The sequence below is a fragment of the Phascolarctos cinereus genome, unplaced genomic scaffold (assembly GCF_003287225.1).
Source record: "Phascolarctos cinereus isolate Bilbo 61053 unplaced genomic scaffold, phaCin_HiC Scaffold_1;HRSCAF=81, whole genome shotgun sequence".
Taxonomy (NCBI): Eukaryota; Metazoa; Chordata; class Mammalia; order Diprotodontia; family Phascolarctidae; genus Phascolarctos; species Phascolarctos cinereus.
The window spans coordinates 181,903,958-181,923,664 of NW_027555514.1; the positions used below are offsets into that span (position 1 = coordinate 181,903,958).

A 19,707-nucleotide genomic window follows, 5' to 3' on the forward strand; every position below is an offset into this window, starting at 1 on the left:
ATTCAAAGCCCTCCTCAGTATGGTACCACCTTACAGTTCTAGCTTTATCTCATGTTCCTACCCTCTGCTTTGTACACCAATCATAATAATAGCTAACATTTACATAGCGATTTTTATGTGCCAGGTACTTTTAGATACTTTGCAAATATTATCTTATTTGATTCTTACAACAACCTAGGGAAGGAAGTGCTACTATTATCCTTATTTTACAGATGAGGAAACTGAGGTAAACACAGTTCAAATGATTTGCCCAGAGTCACACAGCTAGGAAATATCTGAAACTAGATTTAATTTAGATTTTCCTGACTGCAGGCCCAGCACTCTATCCATTGCACCACCTAGCTTACTACTTTGGGAACGTGCCCTATTACTTTTTCCCTCTTCATGCTTTTATTTGTCATATTCCTATGTCTGGATTGTCCTTTCTCTTTTTCCCCTTAAAATACTACCCACTCTAACACTGGTAATTTGATCACATAACTCCTTCCATTTAACTCTAAAGATTAATATGATTTGTCTACAGATTCTATCATTTGATTCAGTGAGGCAGACCCTGTACATAAGGGAAGTCGGCATATCCTTCCCATCTGACTGCTCTGGTGTGGTCTTTTGCAGGGATCCTCATGTTCCTACATGCTTCTCTCATTATATCAATGTATACTATCAATGAAGAAATCAGCAATCATTTATTAGATGCTTACCACGTATACGTATAGGTGGTAGGAATATGAAGGGAAAAATTAAAAGGTCTCAACTCTCAAGGGACTTATGTTCTATCAGGTGAGATAAATAGTTAAGTATAGAAAAAAATATACACTGGCTGGCACAAGCAGGTGAGGGAATCAGCAAAGACCTCATGTAGAAGGTGGTCATTGATCTGGGCTTTGAAGGAAACTAGGGATTCTAAGAGGCAGAGTATGTGTTTCAGGCATGAGGGAGAATTGATGAAAAGGTATAGAAATGACAGCTGGATTATTGTATGTCAATAACATCTAGCAGGCCAGGTGGGTTGGATCATAGAGTACAGGAAAGGGAATGATGTATAAAGGCTGGAAAAGTGAGTTGTGTTATAAAGGTCTTTAAGTAGCAAACAGAGTAGTTTGTATTTGATCTGAAAGATAATAGAGAGCTACTACAATTTACTACGCAAGGAGAGTGACATGATCAGAGTTTTGCACGAAGATCACCCAGCGGGATGTGCAAGAGGATTAGGGAGGGGAGGCATTTGAGATAGGGATACCTATTAGGGGGCTATTGCAGTTGTCCAGAGCAGTGATGAAGGCCTGCACCAACAGGGTGGCCATGTTAACAGAAAGAAAGAGGCACATGTTGTAGAGATAGAATCAACAAGTATTGACAACTGATTGACATGGTATTGTAGAAATAACACTTGATCTGGCATCAGAGGACTTGGGTTCAAATCCCAGCTCTAATGAGGACTATCTGTGTGACCTGGGACAAATCACTTATATCCCTGGGCCTGAGTTTCCTTATTTGTAAAATGAACGAATTGCTCTTAGATGCCCTCTGATATCCCTTCCAGATCTAGAGCTGTGATTCTATTATTAGAAAGGCAGGGTGAATGAGAATGAGGAGCTGAGAATGCCTCCATGGTTCACTCTGCTGGGGACTCTTAAGGCAAAAGAATATAGCAAAAAAAGGTCTTGAGCAAAGATGGCTCTATGTCTCGGTCAGCAACAATTATATTCTTAATAACACCCTATTCTTTTGGTTAGGTGTATGAGGCACTCTCCCCAATCCCACTGAGGAATCCTGTCATTATCAACCTTAGATTTTTGAAATTTGTTTTAGTCCTTGCTTCCCAGGGTTATAGCCAGGTGAGTTTACATATTAAGATTCTTTTTTTCTTTTACCTGAGTACAATAATGTTTTTCAAGTCTTTGACTTTCCTTTTGTTTCTGGCAAGTTAGAGATACAACAGACACAATCGTGTTATTCCTGTCACTCTCTTGAGAAGATGTCCAGGACATTAAGGCAGTGGTTGAGCTTAAAACATTCACGCGGACATGCTGAGGCTTCTCTGTTAATTCTTCAATCCATTCTCCCATAGGACCTGCAAATACAAATGGGAGGAGGAAGCACGCTGAGTGGTTCACATCAGGAGAGGTTTTTTATTTTTCCTATCTTGCTTTCCTTTTCCCTTTCAAAGGTTATTTCAGAGAGGTGAAAGGAACTAGAGGGAGAGCCCTTTGGACTGACATTATCCATTCTACTCAACCTTACTCCTTCAACACCTGAACTCCAGCAATTTTTTCTTCAGTGGAAAAAGTGAGCTTCATTTCCATTGTTTATTGGGCCCTTGAACTTTCTCTCTAACTAAAAAGATGATGATTACTTGCATCTGTATTAATTTCTCTGTTAACCAGACAGCAGGCACTTCAGTCATTTCATCAATGCTTTAGAGCACCTTTGCCCTCAGGGTCTCCTGCAGATAGCAATCTGATTAACTTGAGATATATTCCAATTAGCTTCCATCTCAGAAGTACAAGAGAAGTTAGGAATTTGGGGATAAATAAGGTAAGCTGTGAATCTGTTTGATTTGAGGTGACCCAAAGGGCAACAGCAGGGACAGCCTCTACAATGGGAACTGCCTGAATGGTGTGTGGTCATTTGAAGGGAACTGGAATTCCCCACTATCCTCAAACTCTCTTTCTTCCTCTCTGCCTTCTGGCTTCCCTGATTTTAAGACTCAGTTTAAATCTCAACTTCTGATCCACAAGAAGCTTTTCCTGTTCCTAATCCTTAGTTCCTTCCCTCTAAGATAATGTCCAATTTGCCCTGTATCGCTTATTTATTCATAGCAGTCTGCTTGTCTCTCCTATTGGACTGTGCTCCTTGAGAGCATGTTGTGTTTTTTGTTTTCTTTTGTTTTGTTTTGCCTTTCTTTGGACCCCAGCACAGTGCTTGGCACATAGTAGACACTTAATAAATACTTGTTGATGTTACTTAAATTGCCCCTAAGCCTGGGATTTCACCATTAGCATCATTCTCTTGGATTAGACATTGCTTTGAGAAATCCACTGAAAAAATATAACTGTTTTGTTTTTGTTTGTTTTTTACAATTCCTAAGCATGTAACCACTCTGTACTAACAGCAGTGGGACATATAAGAAAAGTAGGATACATGGCCCTTGCCTTTGATGGGTTCATAATTTGGTTGAGGAGCCAAGACTTAGATACATAAAAGAATTAGAGAAAAATAGAAGCCAGTGACACACTGCATGCTACATAGTGCAAGGTGCAATAAGAATTCAGAGAAGGAGAACATTAATTTGACTGAAGAAGTCAGAGAAGAGCTCAAGGAGGAGATGCCATGTGAGCTGAGGGTCTGGTCACACTACAATCCTCAGCTGCAAGGGGATAATCTTACTGTGCTTGGAAAGGGATGCAAACCATCCTAAATATCTTCACTTAAAACAAACCTTAGAAAACTATGCAGAAATGTTCATTAAATACACATGTAAAGAGAAATTTTATCAAGTCTGACAATAAAGACTTGGAAGACTTAGGCCTCCAAGCAACCTAGAGAACCATTCATTATTTATTTGGGTTTTTTTTTTTTGCAAAATAAAAAAAATCTATAAATTTCTTTCAGCAGCTATTTGAGCGATATTTATACATCTAGAAAGTGACTGAATTGTTCTTCATCTCCTTTGGCTTTCTCTGTATAGATCAAAGTTCCATGGGGGCAGCTAGGTGGTATAGTGGATAGAGCACTGGTCCTGAAGTCAGGAGGACCTGAGTTCAAATACACTTCACACTTACTAGCTTTGTGACTCTGGGCAAGTCACTTAACCCCAATTGCCTAAAACAAACAAAAAAACCCCCTCCATGAATGGCTTTCTAAAAAAGCAGAGTAAATGACCCTGAACTTCTAAACATCCTACAAATTTGGGAGGCTTGGCTAAAATACTGTTTTTAAATACAACGTTTTATGGTAATCTAGAGAATCACTTTACTCTCTTTGAATCTCCTTTGGAAAATAAACCTTCCTTGGACTGATAATTAGATTGGATGAACATTTTTGTTTTAGGCTCCCCATATTTTCTCTTATATCAGAGACTCATTGTAGATCCTGTTTAATGGTATCTTCCAATTACTCTGTAATTATCTTGTATGCTGTTTCCCTCATTAGAAGGCAAATTCCTTTAAAGCAGGGATTTTTGCTTGTATCCCCAGTGTGTTGAACATAATAAGCACTTGTTAACCTTGGTTGTTGTTATAAAAGTTTTGTATAAATTTAAGGGAGTCTATAATGAAGAGTCAGTTTAACGGATGAGACAATAGGGATGGAGACTGGGCCAGTGATTTCTTGGGTCCTGGAACCTCCCAGATAAGAAAATTCCTTCTACCAATGAAGGTCAGCAATTTATATTTCTTAAGAGCTGCCTAGGATAGTAATGTCAAAATCAAATAGAAAGTTGGGGGTGTGGGGAGGGTGCCAATAACTGACACATAAGGATCCCTCAGAGCAGCTAGATACACAGTGGATAGAGCATCTGCCCTGGAATCAGGAGGACCTGAGTTCAAATCTGACCTCAGACACTTGGGCAAGTCACTTAACCCTGATTGCCTCCCATATATACATGAATGGATGAATGAATGAATAAGGATCCTTACACATTGCATATTGATTTAGTTTTAGTAATGTTATCTATCTTTTATTATATTTTTATTTTGTTAAATATTTCCCAATTATATTTTAATTTAGCTCCAGATGCCCTGGGAGTTTTGAAGCTCAGTGTTTGGCACCTCTGGCCTAGAGCACTGAAAAGCTAATTGACTTACCCAGGGTCACACAGTCACTCTTAAAGCTGTGAGGCCAGCTGTCTATCTATTGAACCAAGCTGCCTCTCAGTAACAATTGCTAGCATGTATATAGTGTTTAAAGGTTTGCAGAGCACTCTATATATGTTATCTCATTTGATCCTCATTACAGGCAACTAGGTGATGCTGTAAATAGAGCCTGGACCTGGAGTCAGGAAGACCTGGGTTCAAATCCAGCCTCAGACACATATTAGCTGTGTGACCCTGGGCAACTCACTTAACCTCAGTTTCCTCAACAGTCAACTGGGGATAATAATGGCACCTACCTCAAAAAGTAGTTGTGAGGATCAAATGAGATCATATTTGTAAAAACCACTTAGCACAATGCTTGGCCTTTTGTAGGTGCTGTATTAATGCTTATCCTCCTTTCCTCTTCCCTACAACTCATGAGGTTGGTGCTGTTATTATTCTCATTTAACGGATGACGAAATGAAGGCTGATAGACATTTGCCTGGGGCCATACAGCTAGTAATTGTTTGAGGCAGGATTTGAACTCAATTTTTCCTGACTCCAATGCCAATGCCATATTCACTACATCACCCAGCTGCTTCTACTAGATACGTTCTTACCCGCTAAACAGCTGATGAGATCCAGCACCTCCTGACCTCGAAGACTTCACAGGGTCCCCTAAGCTCAATAAATAATCTGAAGTATTATCAATCTTTTCACCTGCAATATTATCATCTTTAATTGGTACTTACTGATGTAAAAACTAATTGATTTGGCTGACTGACTTCCCCGCGTTTCACAAGATCCAGAGGAACTGAAAGTTGTCACAGATAATTTATATTTCCCAGGCTCATTCAGTTCAGTGACAAATTCATGCGCTTCCTCATCCACTGTCAAAAATTCAGTAGAGTTTTCTAAATCATAAAAAAGGAAAATAAGGACTTATTGGAATTTGCGATTAATATGGACCAATTAACTGGACAAAGAAATAAGTATCAGAAGGTACAGGAACTGTGGGGCTGCTAATTAAGTTTATCTGGTCAGAATATTAGCTTTATCCATCTTCTCTACTTAGCTAGATGTTTGATCATCCTAGTACAGATCTAACCATGTTATCACCCATTCCCCTTATTAAGAAAACCCAAAGAGCTCCCTATTCCTTCTATGATAAATTAAAATCCTCATTACGGCTTTTAAAGACTTTCACAACCAGATCTCTTCCTACCTTTCCAGTCTTATACTTTTCTCCCTTCCAAATACTCTATGATTCAGTGACACTGGCCTCCCACAGTTTCTTGCAAAAACATACCATCTCCATAACGCTAGTGACTTCCATCTGTTAATGACCCCCTGTATATATCTTGTTTGTACTTAGTTGTTTTCATGTTGTTTCCCCACTAAACTGTGAGCTCCTTGAGAGTGTGGATTATTTTGGGGTTTGGGTTTTTTTTTTTGCATTCCCAGAATTCAGCACAGTGCCCGTGCCTAATAAATACTTGTTGACTTGATTCTAAGCTAAGGCTGACATGAAGGAATAATGAAGCATAGAATTCAAATTTCATTTTTACAATATACTTAGACAAATAATATGGGGTGTTTGAACCTGTTAACCTAGGAACTGAGATTGCATATACTCCTTTTATCTTTATGGAAAACTTGTTCCAAATGGAAGAAGGCGAATGTTAAGGAAGGTCATCCACATAATCCTCAATGAGTAACAAATGAAAATTAACCACAGCAGAAGATCTTATTGCTGCTTTAGGATTCATTAAATATCCTGGACCGTCTCCAAGAATTTCTTTAGACATTTCAAGTTAGAAATAAAATATATTCCGTCATTTGTGACAAGGATGTTGGCAGTAAAACTGAGTCTCCATTACATCAAAGTTCATCTCCAGCTGCTTACTTTCTTATTTGAAGTCATGATCTGAAGTTCATGTCACAACCAACCTTCAAAAAAACCACATAGCAATAGGATAAAAGGCTGATTGAGTCTTCAAGGGAATAGGCAGCATGAAAGGAAATTCTGAGCTTTCTACAAAGGTCCTATTTTCAGTCAAATGTAGGCAACAGCAGAAAAAACAGAAGAGAGATGAGAGAAAATCTTGCATCAGTGATAACTGGCAAAATGTTGTCATTTAGGAGTGAATCTCTGTTCTTTTAATTTTACAAATTAAACTGATAACAACCAGTTTATATAGAACTTTACTGATACCAATCATTTTCAAATACATTCTCTCCTTTGTTATTTAAAACAATTTTATGAGGTAGGTAGAAGTGTAAGTAATATCTTCCCCATTTTATAAATGAAGAAACTGAGGTTCAAAGAAGTTAATCCGAGGTCACAAAGTTAAGAAGAGGTGGATTCAGGATCCAAAATCATGTGTTCTAACACAATTCCAGTACTTCTTCCATAATAATAATAATAATAGTTAACATTTATATAGCATTTACTATGTGCTAGGACTTTACTGGACACCAGACACTTTACAATTATCTCATTTGATCCTTACAACAACCCCTGTTATTATCCATGTTTTGCAGACAAGGAAACTGAGATAGACAGAGGTTAAGTGACTTGCCCAGGGTCACATAACTAGTAAGTGTCTGAGGATGGATTTGAACTCAGGCACTTTATCCACTGCACCACCTCATTCTCCCTATTCTATGTCAAAGGTGGTGACTATGGTTCATAGAATCATAGAGCTGGGAAGGATCTGTGGGTCACCTAGTACAACTCCCTCATTTTATAGATGAGTAAACTGAGGTCCAGAGAGGTTAAGAGGCTTGCCAAGATTACACAGATAGTAAATGGCAGAACCAAGATTCAGATCCAGATCCTCCAACTCTAAATACAGGGTTCTTTCCACTGTACCATGAGTCTAAGGGAGGGATGGTTTAAATGGTGGAATGGATGGAATATTCAGGAGATAAAGACAAAGCATGACACACCAGAAAGTGGACATCTAGTCTTAAGAACAGGGGTAGCTAAATGGTGTAGTGGATAGAATATTGGGCCTAAAGTTGGGAAGACTCAGCTTCCCGAGTTTAGATATAGCCTTAGACATTTACTGGCTATGTGACCCTAGACAAGTCACTTCACCTTGTTTGCCTCAGTTTTCTCATCTATAAAAGGAGCTGGAGAAGGAAATGGCAAACCACTCTAGTATCTTTGCCAAGAAAACCCTAAATGGGGTCACAAAGAGGCGGACATGAATAAAACATTCGACCAAAAAAAAAATCTTAAGACCAGTTGACAGAAACAAAAGAAAAGCAGTAACAAGGGAGTATGGGCATCATATAAAATTACAGAGGCAGTAAAATTTAAATTAAGAAGTTTACCTATCCAAAATGTCTACTGTCTATTGAACTATGTTAGATGTATAATAATACCTTATTTTCCTGGAATTCAGTTTGCCAGCCAACCTCACTTAAAAAAAGTTCAGCCAAGGGCTCAGAAGTGGCACCTCTCAAAAAAACCTCGTCTCTAAATAGCCAAAATAGTCATCAAAATCCATGCACTAAAGTTTATATCTTTATCTACTGAGCATCTCCTACATAAATAGCACAATGGGAATACAAAAGATTGATAAGATATGCTGTTGTTGCTCAGTCATGTCTGACTCTTATGACTCCATTTGGGGTTTTCTTGACATTTCCTTCTCCGGCTCATTTTACAGACAAGGAAACTGAGGCAAACAGGGTTAAGTGACTTGCCCAGAGTCACAAAACTAGTAAGTATCTGAGGCCAGACTTGACCTCTGGAAGATGAGTCTTCCTGCCTTCAGGCCCAGCACTCTATCCACTGTACCACTTAGCTGCTCATGGTAAGACATGATCCCTGACTTCAAATAACTTCAAGCTTTGGCACAGAAGATAAAGTGTAGTCTACTGTGCTAGTAGAAAAAATATATACAAGTACAGCCAAATCGTAAGAGATTGCTTAAGTAGCCTTGTGAGACAATTAAGTGATGTAATGGATAGAGAACTTAATCTGATAGCTGCCTCAGTTTCTTCAACTATAAAATGGAGATAATAATAGCATCTCCCTCCAAAGGTTTTTGTGAGGATCAAATGAGACAATATTTGTAAAGTACTTAGCACAGTGCCTGGCACATAGTAGGTGCTTAATAAATGCTTCTTTTCTTCCTTCTTTCCATTTGAAATCTTCAAAGGCTAAGTTGAATTAAACAGACAGAGCTAGAAAGAAGGGGTGCAAGGAAGAGCAGGAATAAAGACTTAACGGATAGAAAAATGCAGGGTAGACCAGTTTGGCTGAAATGGACCTTATGTGGAAGGGAATAATAGGCTGGAAAAGTAGGTTGAGTATTTTGAAGAGAACTTTGAATGCCGGTTCATAATAATAGTTCTCATTTATATAATGCTGATCAGAACTTTTTCCACAAGTCTGTAAGATAGATGGTACTAACATTTTCATTTTACAGAAGAGGGAATTGAGGTTCAGAGAAATTAATAGACTTCTCTACAATCACATGACTAGTAATGGGACTAGGCTTAAACCCCAGTCTTCTGACTCCAAGCCATTATAAATTCCGTTATACCAAGCTGCCTGGTTCCTATGAGAAGTCCTCACCCAGAGTCTATATTTTGCTTTAAAAAAATAGAATTTTCTATTGTCATTTTTGGACTGGCTCTGTCATGTCATTGGTATTGGGAATAATTGGGAAGGAAATTCCCTCAATCAATATAGGTCAGCTTGTGATCTGCACTTTGCAGCCTTAGAAGTTGTCTGAGGTACTGAGAAATTAAGTGACTTGACTAATGCAATAAGTTAAAAAGAATCAAATCTTCAAGGGATAGACAAGAAGAGAAATTTCTGAGCTCCAAAGAACCTATTTTCAGTCAAAAATATCCGATCATAGAAAAAGAAGAGACATATAAATTTTTTTGCTAGTCTCATGTGAATGTGGCACATCAGCCCACAGGTGCTGGATCATTTTTCTGAGGAACAGCCCTGTGAAGCTACAGGCTGTGTAGACAAGAAGGATGTGTAACTCCTGATTGACTGAGACAATGCTAAGCCAAAGTATCCAAGCACCTGCATGAATGCAGCAGGGATTTTATTAGATGGTTAGAGGACTTTGAAACAGGTGGCCATGAGAGGCAAGCTTTTGAATTGGGAGGCCTTGAGGCTGTAGGCATGTGGAGAACTGGCCCTCACCACTTCCCTTGACTTTCTAGTGCCTGTAATCCTAGAAATGAACTAAGCATGGACTTCTCTTAAATAAGTTTGAGCTGAGACCTTACCTCACTCAACTGAAAAGCCCTTTTACTCTTGTGTAACCTTTATTCTATTCCAATTCATATAATTCCCTCAATTACTTACTGTTTACTTTGATAAAGAGGTATACTGTGTATTTGTAGTGTCTTTTGTGTAACCAGTGTCTGGGACTTGGGGAAAGCTAAACTGGTGAGAGTAAGCTAGGTCTTGAGAGCGATCTAGAAAATGGTGTTTGCACTAGGCACCAAAGAACGGTGCCTCTAGACTACCAATATTTGAAGAACAGTGGATGGATATAATTCAGACCCAATATTCCTCTTGGAGATAGGTGTGAGAAGGAGCAAGCACCCGACCATGGCTCTCCTCCCACTCTTCGCAAAGCAGAAATTGAGTTCTCTCTTGGAGAGGGGTCAGCCAGATCCCAGATCAGATATCTATCCAAGCCACATGTGAGCCGAGCTGTCTTTATATATTTAGACAGCAACCATATGTATATACCTTACATAATATTTGGGCATTGTTTATTATATGGAACAGGAAAATCCACAAATGTTTTTCCCCTTTATTAAACAAAATAGGGTCAATTGTTTATTCTTTTATTAAATAAAACAGGGTCAAATCTTCTATGATTCAGTCACACTGCCTCTTTGCTGTTCTTTGCATATATGGCTACCTAACTCTAAGGAACTGCTCTGATGACAGAGGTGTCATTCATTCTCAACATATGACAAGTAGACATATGTATTAACAATTCCAAGAAGACTTCTAAGAACAAATGGTAGTATCAGTCAGCAAGATGTTAAAAAAAAATGCATGCAATTCATTCCTTAAATTACTTAAATGCAACAGCATTGCTGTAATAAATAAGTGTGCTAAAATGGAAAGACTAGGTACCAGGTGCTGGGTGAATGGACACAAGATAGAATTTTAGTAGCTACAGTGAAAGTGCCATCTGCTGTGTCTTTCCTGCTTTACTTCACAGCTGCTCTGAGGAAAAGTGCCAAAGATGGGTGGCAAGGAGGGTAACACACTTCAGGAAGAAAAGGGTAAGGAGCTGTGTATTCTGTAGACATGGCACAGAACTGATAATTATCATGAAGCTAGCCATCTTGCAAAGAGATCAGGTGCTGAGAAAGGACATAATAGGGACCTTAAATCTGGGTGCAAGAAAATAGATCTTCTGTCAAGGCACTTCTGCCCCTTTCTCTAAATTACAAAGGTCAGGCCTTAAAGTCCAGGTCTTCCCCAGTTGCCTGATGGGGTAGAATTGTTGAGAAGTGAAGCATATGTGCAGTTTCCAGCTTGACCCAGTGCAAACAATAACTGACTAGGAGTGAGAATGCCCAGGCTGTAGAACTGACTTTAAATAGCCATGTAAAAACTGTACCATTATCATCATCATTGTTGCTGCTGTTGTTATTATTATTAGGCAAATAGACAGAGAGCTAGGCTCCAAGTTGAGACAACCTAGGTTCAGATTCTACCTCTGACATGTTCGCTGAGTGTGTGTGACTCTGGACAAGTCACACAATCTCTCATTTAACCCAGTAAGACTTGCTGATCTGCATTGGTGGGAGGAGTTTCCTCATTGGAAAATTCCTTATATCAATGAAATCACAGGCTGTCTGTACCAAAACATATATGTATGTTATTGTCTTGCTTTTATACCACCAAGGCCATAAGGTTGATAAGACCATAAGTTTGCATTCTGCTGGCAAAGCCTTTGAAATTTCTTGGTTACCTCCATGCTCCAATGAGGAGTGAGAGTAGAACCTGAATGGAGTAATCCAAACCTTTATAATTTTTCTTCTTAGCCTATGTGCCTTCTCATCTGTAGTGATTTCCTGAACTTAATTCTTCCCTCCCCAGCTTGTTTCCTTCTGATATATCTCTGAAGAGTAACAAAGGATTATTACTTTACCTTCTCTCTCTATGCGAATATGGAACCCATCAAAGGCAGTAGGTGGTTTTGGGGGCAACCAGTTCAATATCATTTGCACAGGGAAAAAAGATAAAGGTGCTGATGTTGATTTCTCAATCGGACTAACTGTATTATTATTTTTATCTTCTCTGGGAAATACACTGACAAATTCATCTTCACTTTCTGATGTTACAGTTTCACTATCCCACCAATACGGCTGAAGTGTTGTTTCCTCATCACTGCTATTAAAATCTGGCCACCCAGAAGAAGTATTGGCTGAGGAAATTTCAGGAGGATCATCTGTAAAATGAAGCAGTTTCTCTTTTTCAACATCTTGTGGCTTCAGGAATGATTCCTCTGGGAAACTTCCACTCTCTTCTTCCCAATTATTCTTGTTCAGGTTTACAATTCGTACCGAGATGTTTTGAGGTGGGAAAGGAGCTGGACAGAGAGAAATTTCATTTTGTATATCTTGTCTCTTATTTCAGTGAAAGAAATTCCAATCAATTAACAAATTAAATGCACGAGAATTTGAGATAAATACAACACGGAGTGGTATCTTAATACACAGGTAAATCTATTGTAAAGTCCAGTTGGTTTTGAGCATATTTGAACTTTAATGTTTTTAAAGATCCTGAAGTTTATAATCTGGTAACCACAATAACTGTAATCCATTAACATATCATAATACTCATTCCTTTTCAAGGACATTAATTTGTGATAATATTTTTGTTCAAGTGGTAATTTGACCTTTTTCTTAAGTAATGTAATGTTAAAATGGACAAGTTAAAAGGAACTTGCCATGATCTTAATTTTAATATAGATGAATTTCTTAGCTCCATGCCTTTCTTAGAGAAAGTTTACACTATGCACCTTTTGGGGCAACAAACTGCAGAACAGACTTAAAATAAAGATAAAAAAGTAGGTAGGTGCCTAGAATGTAGCACCCTGAGGGCTCAAGGAGGGACCTTTAAATATTACTTGTTATAAATGCATACTTCTTAATGTCAGATAATTCTGTTTTCTATAGGTCATGGGTATTTGGGTAATAAATTGAATCCCATGTTCAGATTCAAAAGTTCTGGTGGACTAGTAACACAGGGACAGAGATTAAATTTCTAATCTGCTATAGTGTGGACAAATGCCTTTTCCCAGTTTTGTGACAACAACTATTGGTAGATATTTGACTTGGTGCTATACACCTATTTAAAATGGACTTCAAAAGATTTTGCAACTTGGCTAAATACAAAACTGACTTAGAAATTATGAGAAAAGCATACTTTTCTGGAGGCATACTGCACAAGGGGATACAAGTGAAAATCCAGATCATTATAGAAGCACAGGGTGAAAGGTTTGCAAGGGATCTTAAAAAACCACCTAATTCAACTCTTTCGCTTTATTGATGAAGAAACTTTAGCCCAGAGAGATGAATTTCCTAGTCTAAAGTCATGCAATTAGCTGGTCAAAGAGCCAGGACCAGAAGTCAGGTCTGCTCACTAGATGAAATGGAGATCCTAATACAAGGAGGTAAATTTCATTTCGCAGGTATAACAGATACATGAGGAGATCCATGAGACCCATGACTATGATCATTCTATTTCTTCAAAAAATGGAAGAACCTAAGAGGAAAGAAAGTCTATTCTGGCCTGGATTGTCATCAGCAAGGAGAAGCCAGATTCTTAGGAAACCTTGGGATAAGAGGAGTTATTACTTCATCCCAGAATTTATGATTGAAAAGTAGAGAAAAGAAGGGAATAGTCTTGCAAACAACACCTTAGGTTTTTGGGAATGCAGATTTTAAAGGGCTCATAGAGATATCCCCTAGCCTAAAATTTTATAGGGAAAGCCAGAAGGGATAGGAAAGTATCAAGAATAAAATTCTGAAAATACAGAAAAATGACAATTCTGATGAGGAAGAAAAGGTCTAGTTGCCTACACACACCTATATGGTTACACAGGAAACTCACTAATTGACTTAGATTTTTTAAAAAACATTCCTATATCAGGTTGAAGCAAGGGCACATAAGACAGGACAAGTATAGAAAGATTGTTAAAACTCAGAAGGAGCTGAGGCTAGTGGGAAAAAAATTTATGGATAACAAAATGAGTTTTTAAAACTACGTTGCAGAAAAGATGAGTATGGGTCGTGAGTTAGCTGAGCCAATGATAGTGAACAAAGCAAAGATATTTAAATTATTCTAATTTTGCTTCTGCTTTTTCTCCCAATCAGGATGCTATTTGTATTATAAAAGATAGAAAGATGGTGTATGAACAGTTGGTTCCCAAGACAAACAAAGAGATAAAAAGAGAACATCTTGCTGTCTGTAACAAGTTCAAATTACCTGGCCCAGATGAACTACATCTTCAGGCAGTGAAAGGAGTGGCAGATGTTACTGATGGTCATGGATTTGAAAGATCCAGGAGAACAAGACAGATGTTCCAGGATGGGAAATGGGAATTTATTTTTGTAAAATGGAAAGAGTCAAAAAACTACATGAGAGTAAACATGACTGAGAATTCTGGAAAACTGTTGAATGTATCATTAAAATATTGATTAAGACACATATAGAAAAGGAAGCAGTGATCACAAAGTCAGAATAACCCTATTTCCTTTTTTTCAAACAGGGTTGGTAGATTAGGGGAATACTGTAAGGAGAGATTACCTACATTTTAACAAAGCATTTGATAAAGTCATTCACGCGATTTTGTGGAAAAGTTGGATGTCAGCTAGACACAGGTAGATTTGAAACTAGGCTAATGGCTGGACTCAAAATGTAACCATTTTGGAAATACATCTCTAATAGTTTCTCCCCTAGCATCTCTCCTTAGCCTCATGCTATTTAAAATTTTTAGCAATGACTTGGATAAGGGATGAAGTACTTATGAAATTGGCAGATGTCAGAAAGCTAGAGAGGATACGTAACATACGAACACCAATCAAGAATCAAACACATCTCAACTTATAGAACACTGGGCCAAATCTGAAAGAATTAAATTTAATAAGAATAAACATGAAATATCTTATATTTAAGTTCCAGAAAATCAACTTCATAAATATGCAGTGGGGGCTGGGCACAGCTAGAGAGCAGTTTGTCTGAAAATGTGGAATTTTTTGTGGATTGCAAGCTCAGTGCGAGTCAGTAGTTTTATTTGGCAGTCAAGAAAATTGCTACCTTTGATTACATTATGGGAGACATGATCCAGAAATAGGGGGATGTTAGCCTTGTTGTACTTTGGCTTGGTTATGCCACACCTAGAATATTGGGTTTAGTTCTGAGTCCACCTGTTAGGAATGACTTTGATAAGTTGGAAAGAAAAAAAAGAGAAGGAAAACCAGGATGGTGAAGAACCTCATGTTTATTCTGTCTAAGGATCAGTTGAAAAAAAAACTAGGAATGTTTAATTTGGAGAAGAGAAGGCTGGAGTGGGAAGGGGGTAGCACACCTATGAAAGCTGTCGTGTAGCTGAAGGCCTATCACTTCGAAGATTTATTCTGCTTGGCAACACTAGAAAGAACTAAAATAACAGGGGGGAAATTGCAAGAGGGCAATTTAAGTGCCATAGTAGGGAAAATGTGCTAACAATTAGAGCTATCCAAAAGAGCACCTTGGAAAATAGGAAGTTCTTCTTGGAGGACTTTATGCAAAAATGAAATAACCACATGTCAGGCGTGAAATAGAAAGGATTCCTTATCAGGTACAGATTGGAATAAATGGTCAGTAAGGTCCCTTCCAACTTGGAAATTCTTTGATTTTGTGATTCTGTTTCTCCCAGTCTAGTGCTTATTCTCCTATATCAGACTGCTTCCCTTTTTGATGGAAACCATGAGTTAAAAATTACTTAGTTGAAATTACTTTGTATTGTCTATCTAGCCTATAATTGAGAAAGGAAAAGGCTGATGTATACAATAGTTAGCTAACACACAAATGTGTGACTTTGTCCATTTACTCATTACATATATGCATACATAGATGCATTTATGAAGTATAATTAGTACTAAACTATGTTAATGCTTTAATTGCACTTTTAGTCAAAGCCCAGTTTTCTATCTTGAAAAAGACCTGTACTAAATAAATGATTTTTGGGGGAAACAGTGTAATGAATAGCTTGTTTTTATGCCATTTCTAAAAAAAAAAGTAGATAATAGTTACTCTGTTTCACAGAATTTATTTTTAAATTTCCTAATAACATCTTATCATCTATTCCATTGTGTTCTTTATCCTTAGATACTAGTACAGTGGACATATGGTCATGTAAAGCCTCAGAACTGTCATATATTAGCTTGTTCTTGTTTAAAATTTACTTGGAATATACTACACTCCTTCATATTAACAGAAAATATTTATTAGATTGTTATAGAAATATTAGCACAATAGTTCACCTAGTATTGGGACAGAATTTATATAAAACAGAAGTAGAAACACTGTGATGAAAATGTCACACTGTGCATTCCTTGTAATTTAATCATTTTGTTCACATAATTTTGTTTTTCAGAAAACTCACCTGTTCTGTGCTGTTTGGGTTCATGACTTATACCACTGTATTCCACCAGGGTGCTTTTGTTGAATGTCGCCTCAGATACTAGCTGAAAGGTAATATTACTATAACATATCCCAGGTAGCCAATGATTAAACACTGTTTTACCTTTAAAAAAATCTGTAGAGACAAAAATACATCAATTTCTAAATTTGGCACTCAAAGCACACTTTCTAAATTTCAGCATAAGTGAACACCATTTAGGAAGGCACATGTAAGGGGGTTATCTAGCAGAGGAGTAGGCCCAGAAACAGATGGCCAAAAGGCTGCGTAGGGACAACAGAGTATTTCAAATCTCACTCAGAACTCCCCACCTAGAATTCCTATAAAGGCAGGAAAAAAAAGAAACATAAATCTTTAGACTACAAGAATTTGAATGAACAATTAATTAGCAGGATGAACTAAATAAAGCAGCTATACAAATTTTCTTCAAGTTAAGAACTCAAGGTTTCAGGTTTTTTTTTTAATTACTTCATGTCTTAGTGACTAGCAATTATGTAAGAGTTATACATATCAAAGCCCATGTTTTAAAATTAGCCTGATGGCAGGCAGTTTACCCAAGAAAAGGAGGAAAATAGATTCTGAATTTTTAAAACTAAGCTATTATTTATTATCATTGTTATTGCACCAATATGAATAATTACTATAAAATTCATTTCAAGTGACTACAATACAGATATGAAAGGGTGTACTCTCAGCACTTAGTACAATGCCTGGCATATAGTAGGTGCTTAATAAATGCTTATTGGTTTGACTTGAATTATACTTTGTTCAAAGGAACTGGATAAAGGGAGTAATAGAAAAGCATTGTGGATTTCTTTATCAGTATATCCTTTTAATGTACAAGGCTCCCCTATCATTGTCATTATCTACTCTGTTGCTTTTGAATAAACCATAATACCATTTCAAACACATTCTCCAGTCAAGAATACTAACCTACCAAACCTCAGTGATATCTATAAGTTCAAATTTATTTCTTTGCATTAAAATCTCCCATTGACTTTGTCTATCACTACTGTGGCTTTGTAGACAAATATCTGAGGCCATTTTTCTTCTTGGAGATTGTCTTCTGTGAATTGCTGCTCTTCTCTACTGACATACTTCTTAGGCTGTATCTACCATTTTCAGAGTTATCTAATTAGCAGTCTTCTCCTTCCCCATCTATCTTCAATTTAAAGCTCTCATGATCAATTTTAAACCATGGTTAAGAAATCCAAATCCCATTATAAGACAACCTGTTCTTAGCCTAAATATTCCTCAACTTATATTTTCTATTCATTTCTTCAATCTGTTCCATTTTTGAATTGGCAGTCTCTAACGATAAGAAATTCATTTATTTCCCACTAGAGCCTTACTCTCTGCCCAGGCTTTCAGAATCCCTAGGAACACTCTTTAGGTTCTTTGAAGGGGGTGCCTTTTGTCCCCAAATAGATCACCAAAGGTGAGTAGGGGTCAGTCAGATTTAAGAAGTTTCAGGAAGCTCTCCTTTATGCCCGTAGGGAAGACAGAAGAACCCTCTAGTCCACATCAGATTGACAAATGGCGATCTCTATCCCTCATCAGGAAAATAGCAACCTGATATTCTCTGGTCTTTTCTTCTTGTGAGCATTATTGTGTGACTTCTTTCTTGGTGGCACTTGTATACCCACTATACACACTCACACACACACACACACAATCTCTTGACACAGTTAAGTCTCTGACTTTTTTGATCATCTTGGCCAAACAACTCAAAGTCAGATCAGAAACATCAAATCAAATAAGAGTCAAATTGAATTATTTCACATACAGAGACACATATGTGAATAGAATACTGTGGTCTTAGGCATTTAAAAGATAATGCTGAAATTCAGTCATATAAATTTTGTTTCTTAGTATCTGAGCAAAATATTGAAAGGGAGCATTCTTGCAATCAGAAGCCATCTTTTCTGACATCAATTATACTGAGGTTTACTTGAGGACAATCTACTTAGAAAAGACTTTCATGTGTGCTAAACTTCTCCAGTGAGAAAAAAATAGTATTTCTTCATGATAGCAATAACCTGGACATTTCATCTATTGTATATGTGACATGTACATACAGATATCAGATAGACTCCATAACTTCCACAGGAAGTTCACTCTGATTACTTCATAGTGATACTCCATTTAGAATATCTTTTAACTATTTTTTTCCTAACTACAACCCCTTACTTCTGAAATAGTATTCTAACAGCATTTGACAATCTGAGGCAAAAAACATATTTTTCATATTTTTTTAGTCAAGCCTAAGTAACCCTGCACTATAGAATTCTCATTACATTAATGATGTAATTATGATGAAATTAATACCAACTCATGCTACTTTCATCCTGCATTTTTCTTCTTACCTTTGTATAACATTGTCCGGAAGTCTTTGCCTTCCCAATAACTTATGTTTACTCTTGTAAAAACATTGTACTTTTCTGGATAATGAATTTCAAATAGGACTCCTGTTTCGGGAGAAGGCTTATAATCATAAATAGAAACGCTGGTGACAGGAAGAGGCTCTACAAAAAAAGAAAATAAAAAAAAAGAAGAAAAAGATGGGGTAGGGATAAAAATGGGGAGACCATGGTAAAAATACTGGAGAAGGAGATGAACTACACTTATCAGAACCATCTCCAATATCATTATCTTCTACAAATACGGAAAACAATGATCATGAACCAAATTCTATTCTTAATTAGTGTCACTTTATCTTTCTTTTATTTTTGTATTTTACTCTTTTTATCTTTATATTTTATTCTTTTTATATTTCAAATTTTATCTTTGCATTTCATTTTTTTTCAAAGTGCTATTATATCTATTTTTTTAAAGACTGGATTTCCTTATCTCTTAATCTCAAAGTTGGTTTGTACTCTTCTATTAATTAAAAATGAGAGAACACTGCAAAGTGAGAAATGAATGAATTTATTTAGATTAAGTTTATTCTGTAACATTTATACAAAAAATTTCAAGTAATTTTAATGAACATTAAATGTTGGGGAATTATCTCATCATCTTTACAAACTGTGAGAGGCTAAGAATACTAATATACTACTGGTAGACTTGTAAATTGGTCCCACTCTTATTTGAAACAATTTATAACTGTACTTAAAAAATCACTAAAAGACATACCCTTTGACCTAGTACTCATACACCCCAAGGATGTTAAAATCAGAGGGAAAATCTTAACGTATACAAAAATATCC

The 19,707-nt window shown here is 37.0% G+C and overlaps 1 protein-coding gene across 3 annotated transcripts in view; it reads right to left on the bottom strand.

Annotated features, from left to right (window-relative positions):
* PTPRO (protein tyrosine phosphatase receptor type O) overlaps nucleotides 1–19,707 on the bottom strand; it is a 216,784-nt gene that overhangs the window by 86,969 nt on the left and 110,108 nt on the right. For all 3 annotated transcript variants that reach the window (XM_020994337.2, XM_020994336.2, XM_020994335.2), the window contains exons 3-7: nucleotides 18,865–19,023; nucleotides 16,463–16,615; nucleotides 11,960–12,400; nucleotides 5,549–5,710; nucleotides 1,875–2,074 (exon numbers count right to left, since the gene is read on the bottom strand). In XM_020994337.2, the coding sequence (XP_020849996.1) occupies nucleotides 1,875–2,074; nucleotides 5,549–5,710; nucleotides 11,960–12,400; nucleotides 16,463–16,615; nucleotides 18,865–19,023 (1,115 nt within the window). The remainder of the gene's footprint in view (nucleotides 1–1,874; nucleotides 2,075–5,548; nucleotides 5,711–11,959; nucleotides 12,401–16,462; nucleotides 16,616–18,864; nucleotides 19,024–19,707) is intronic.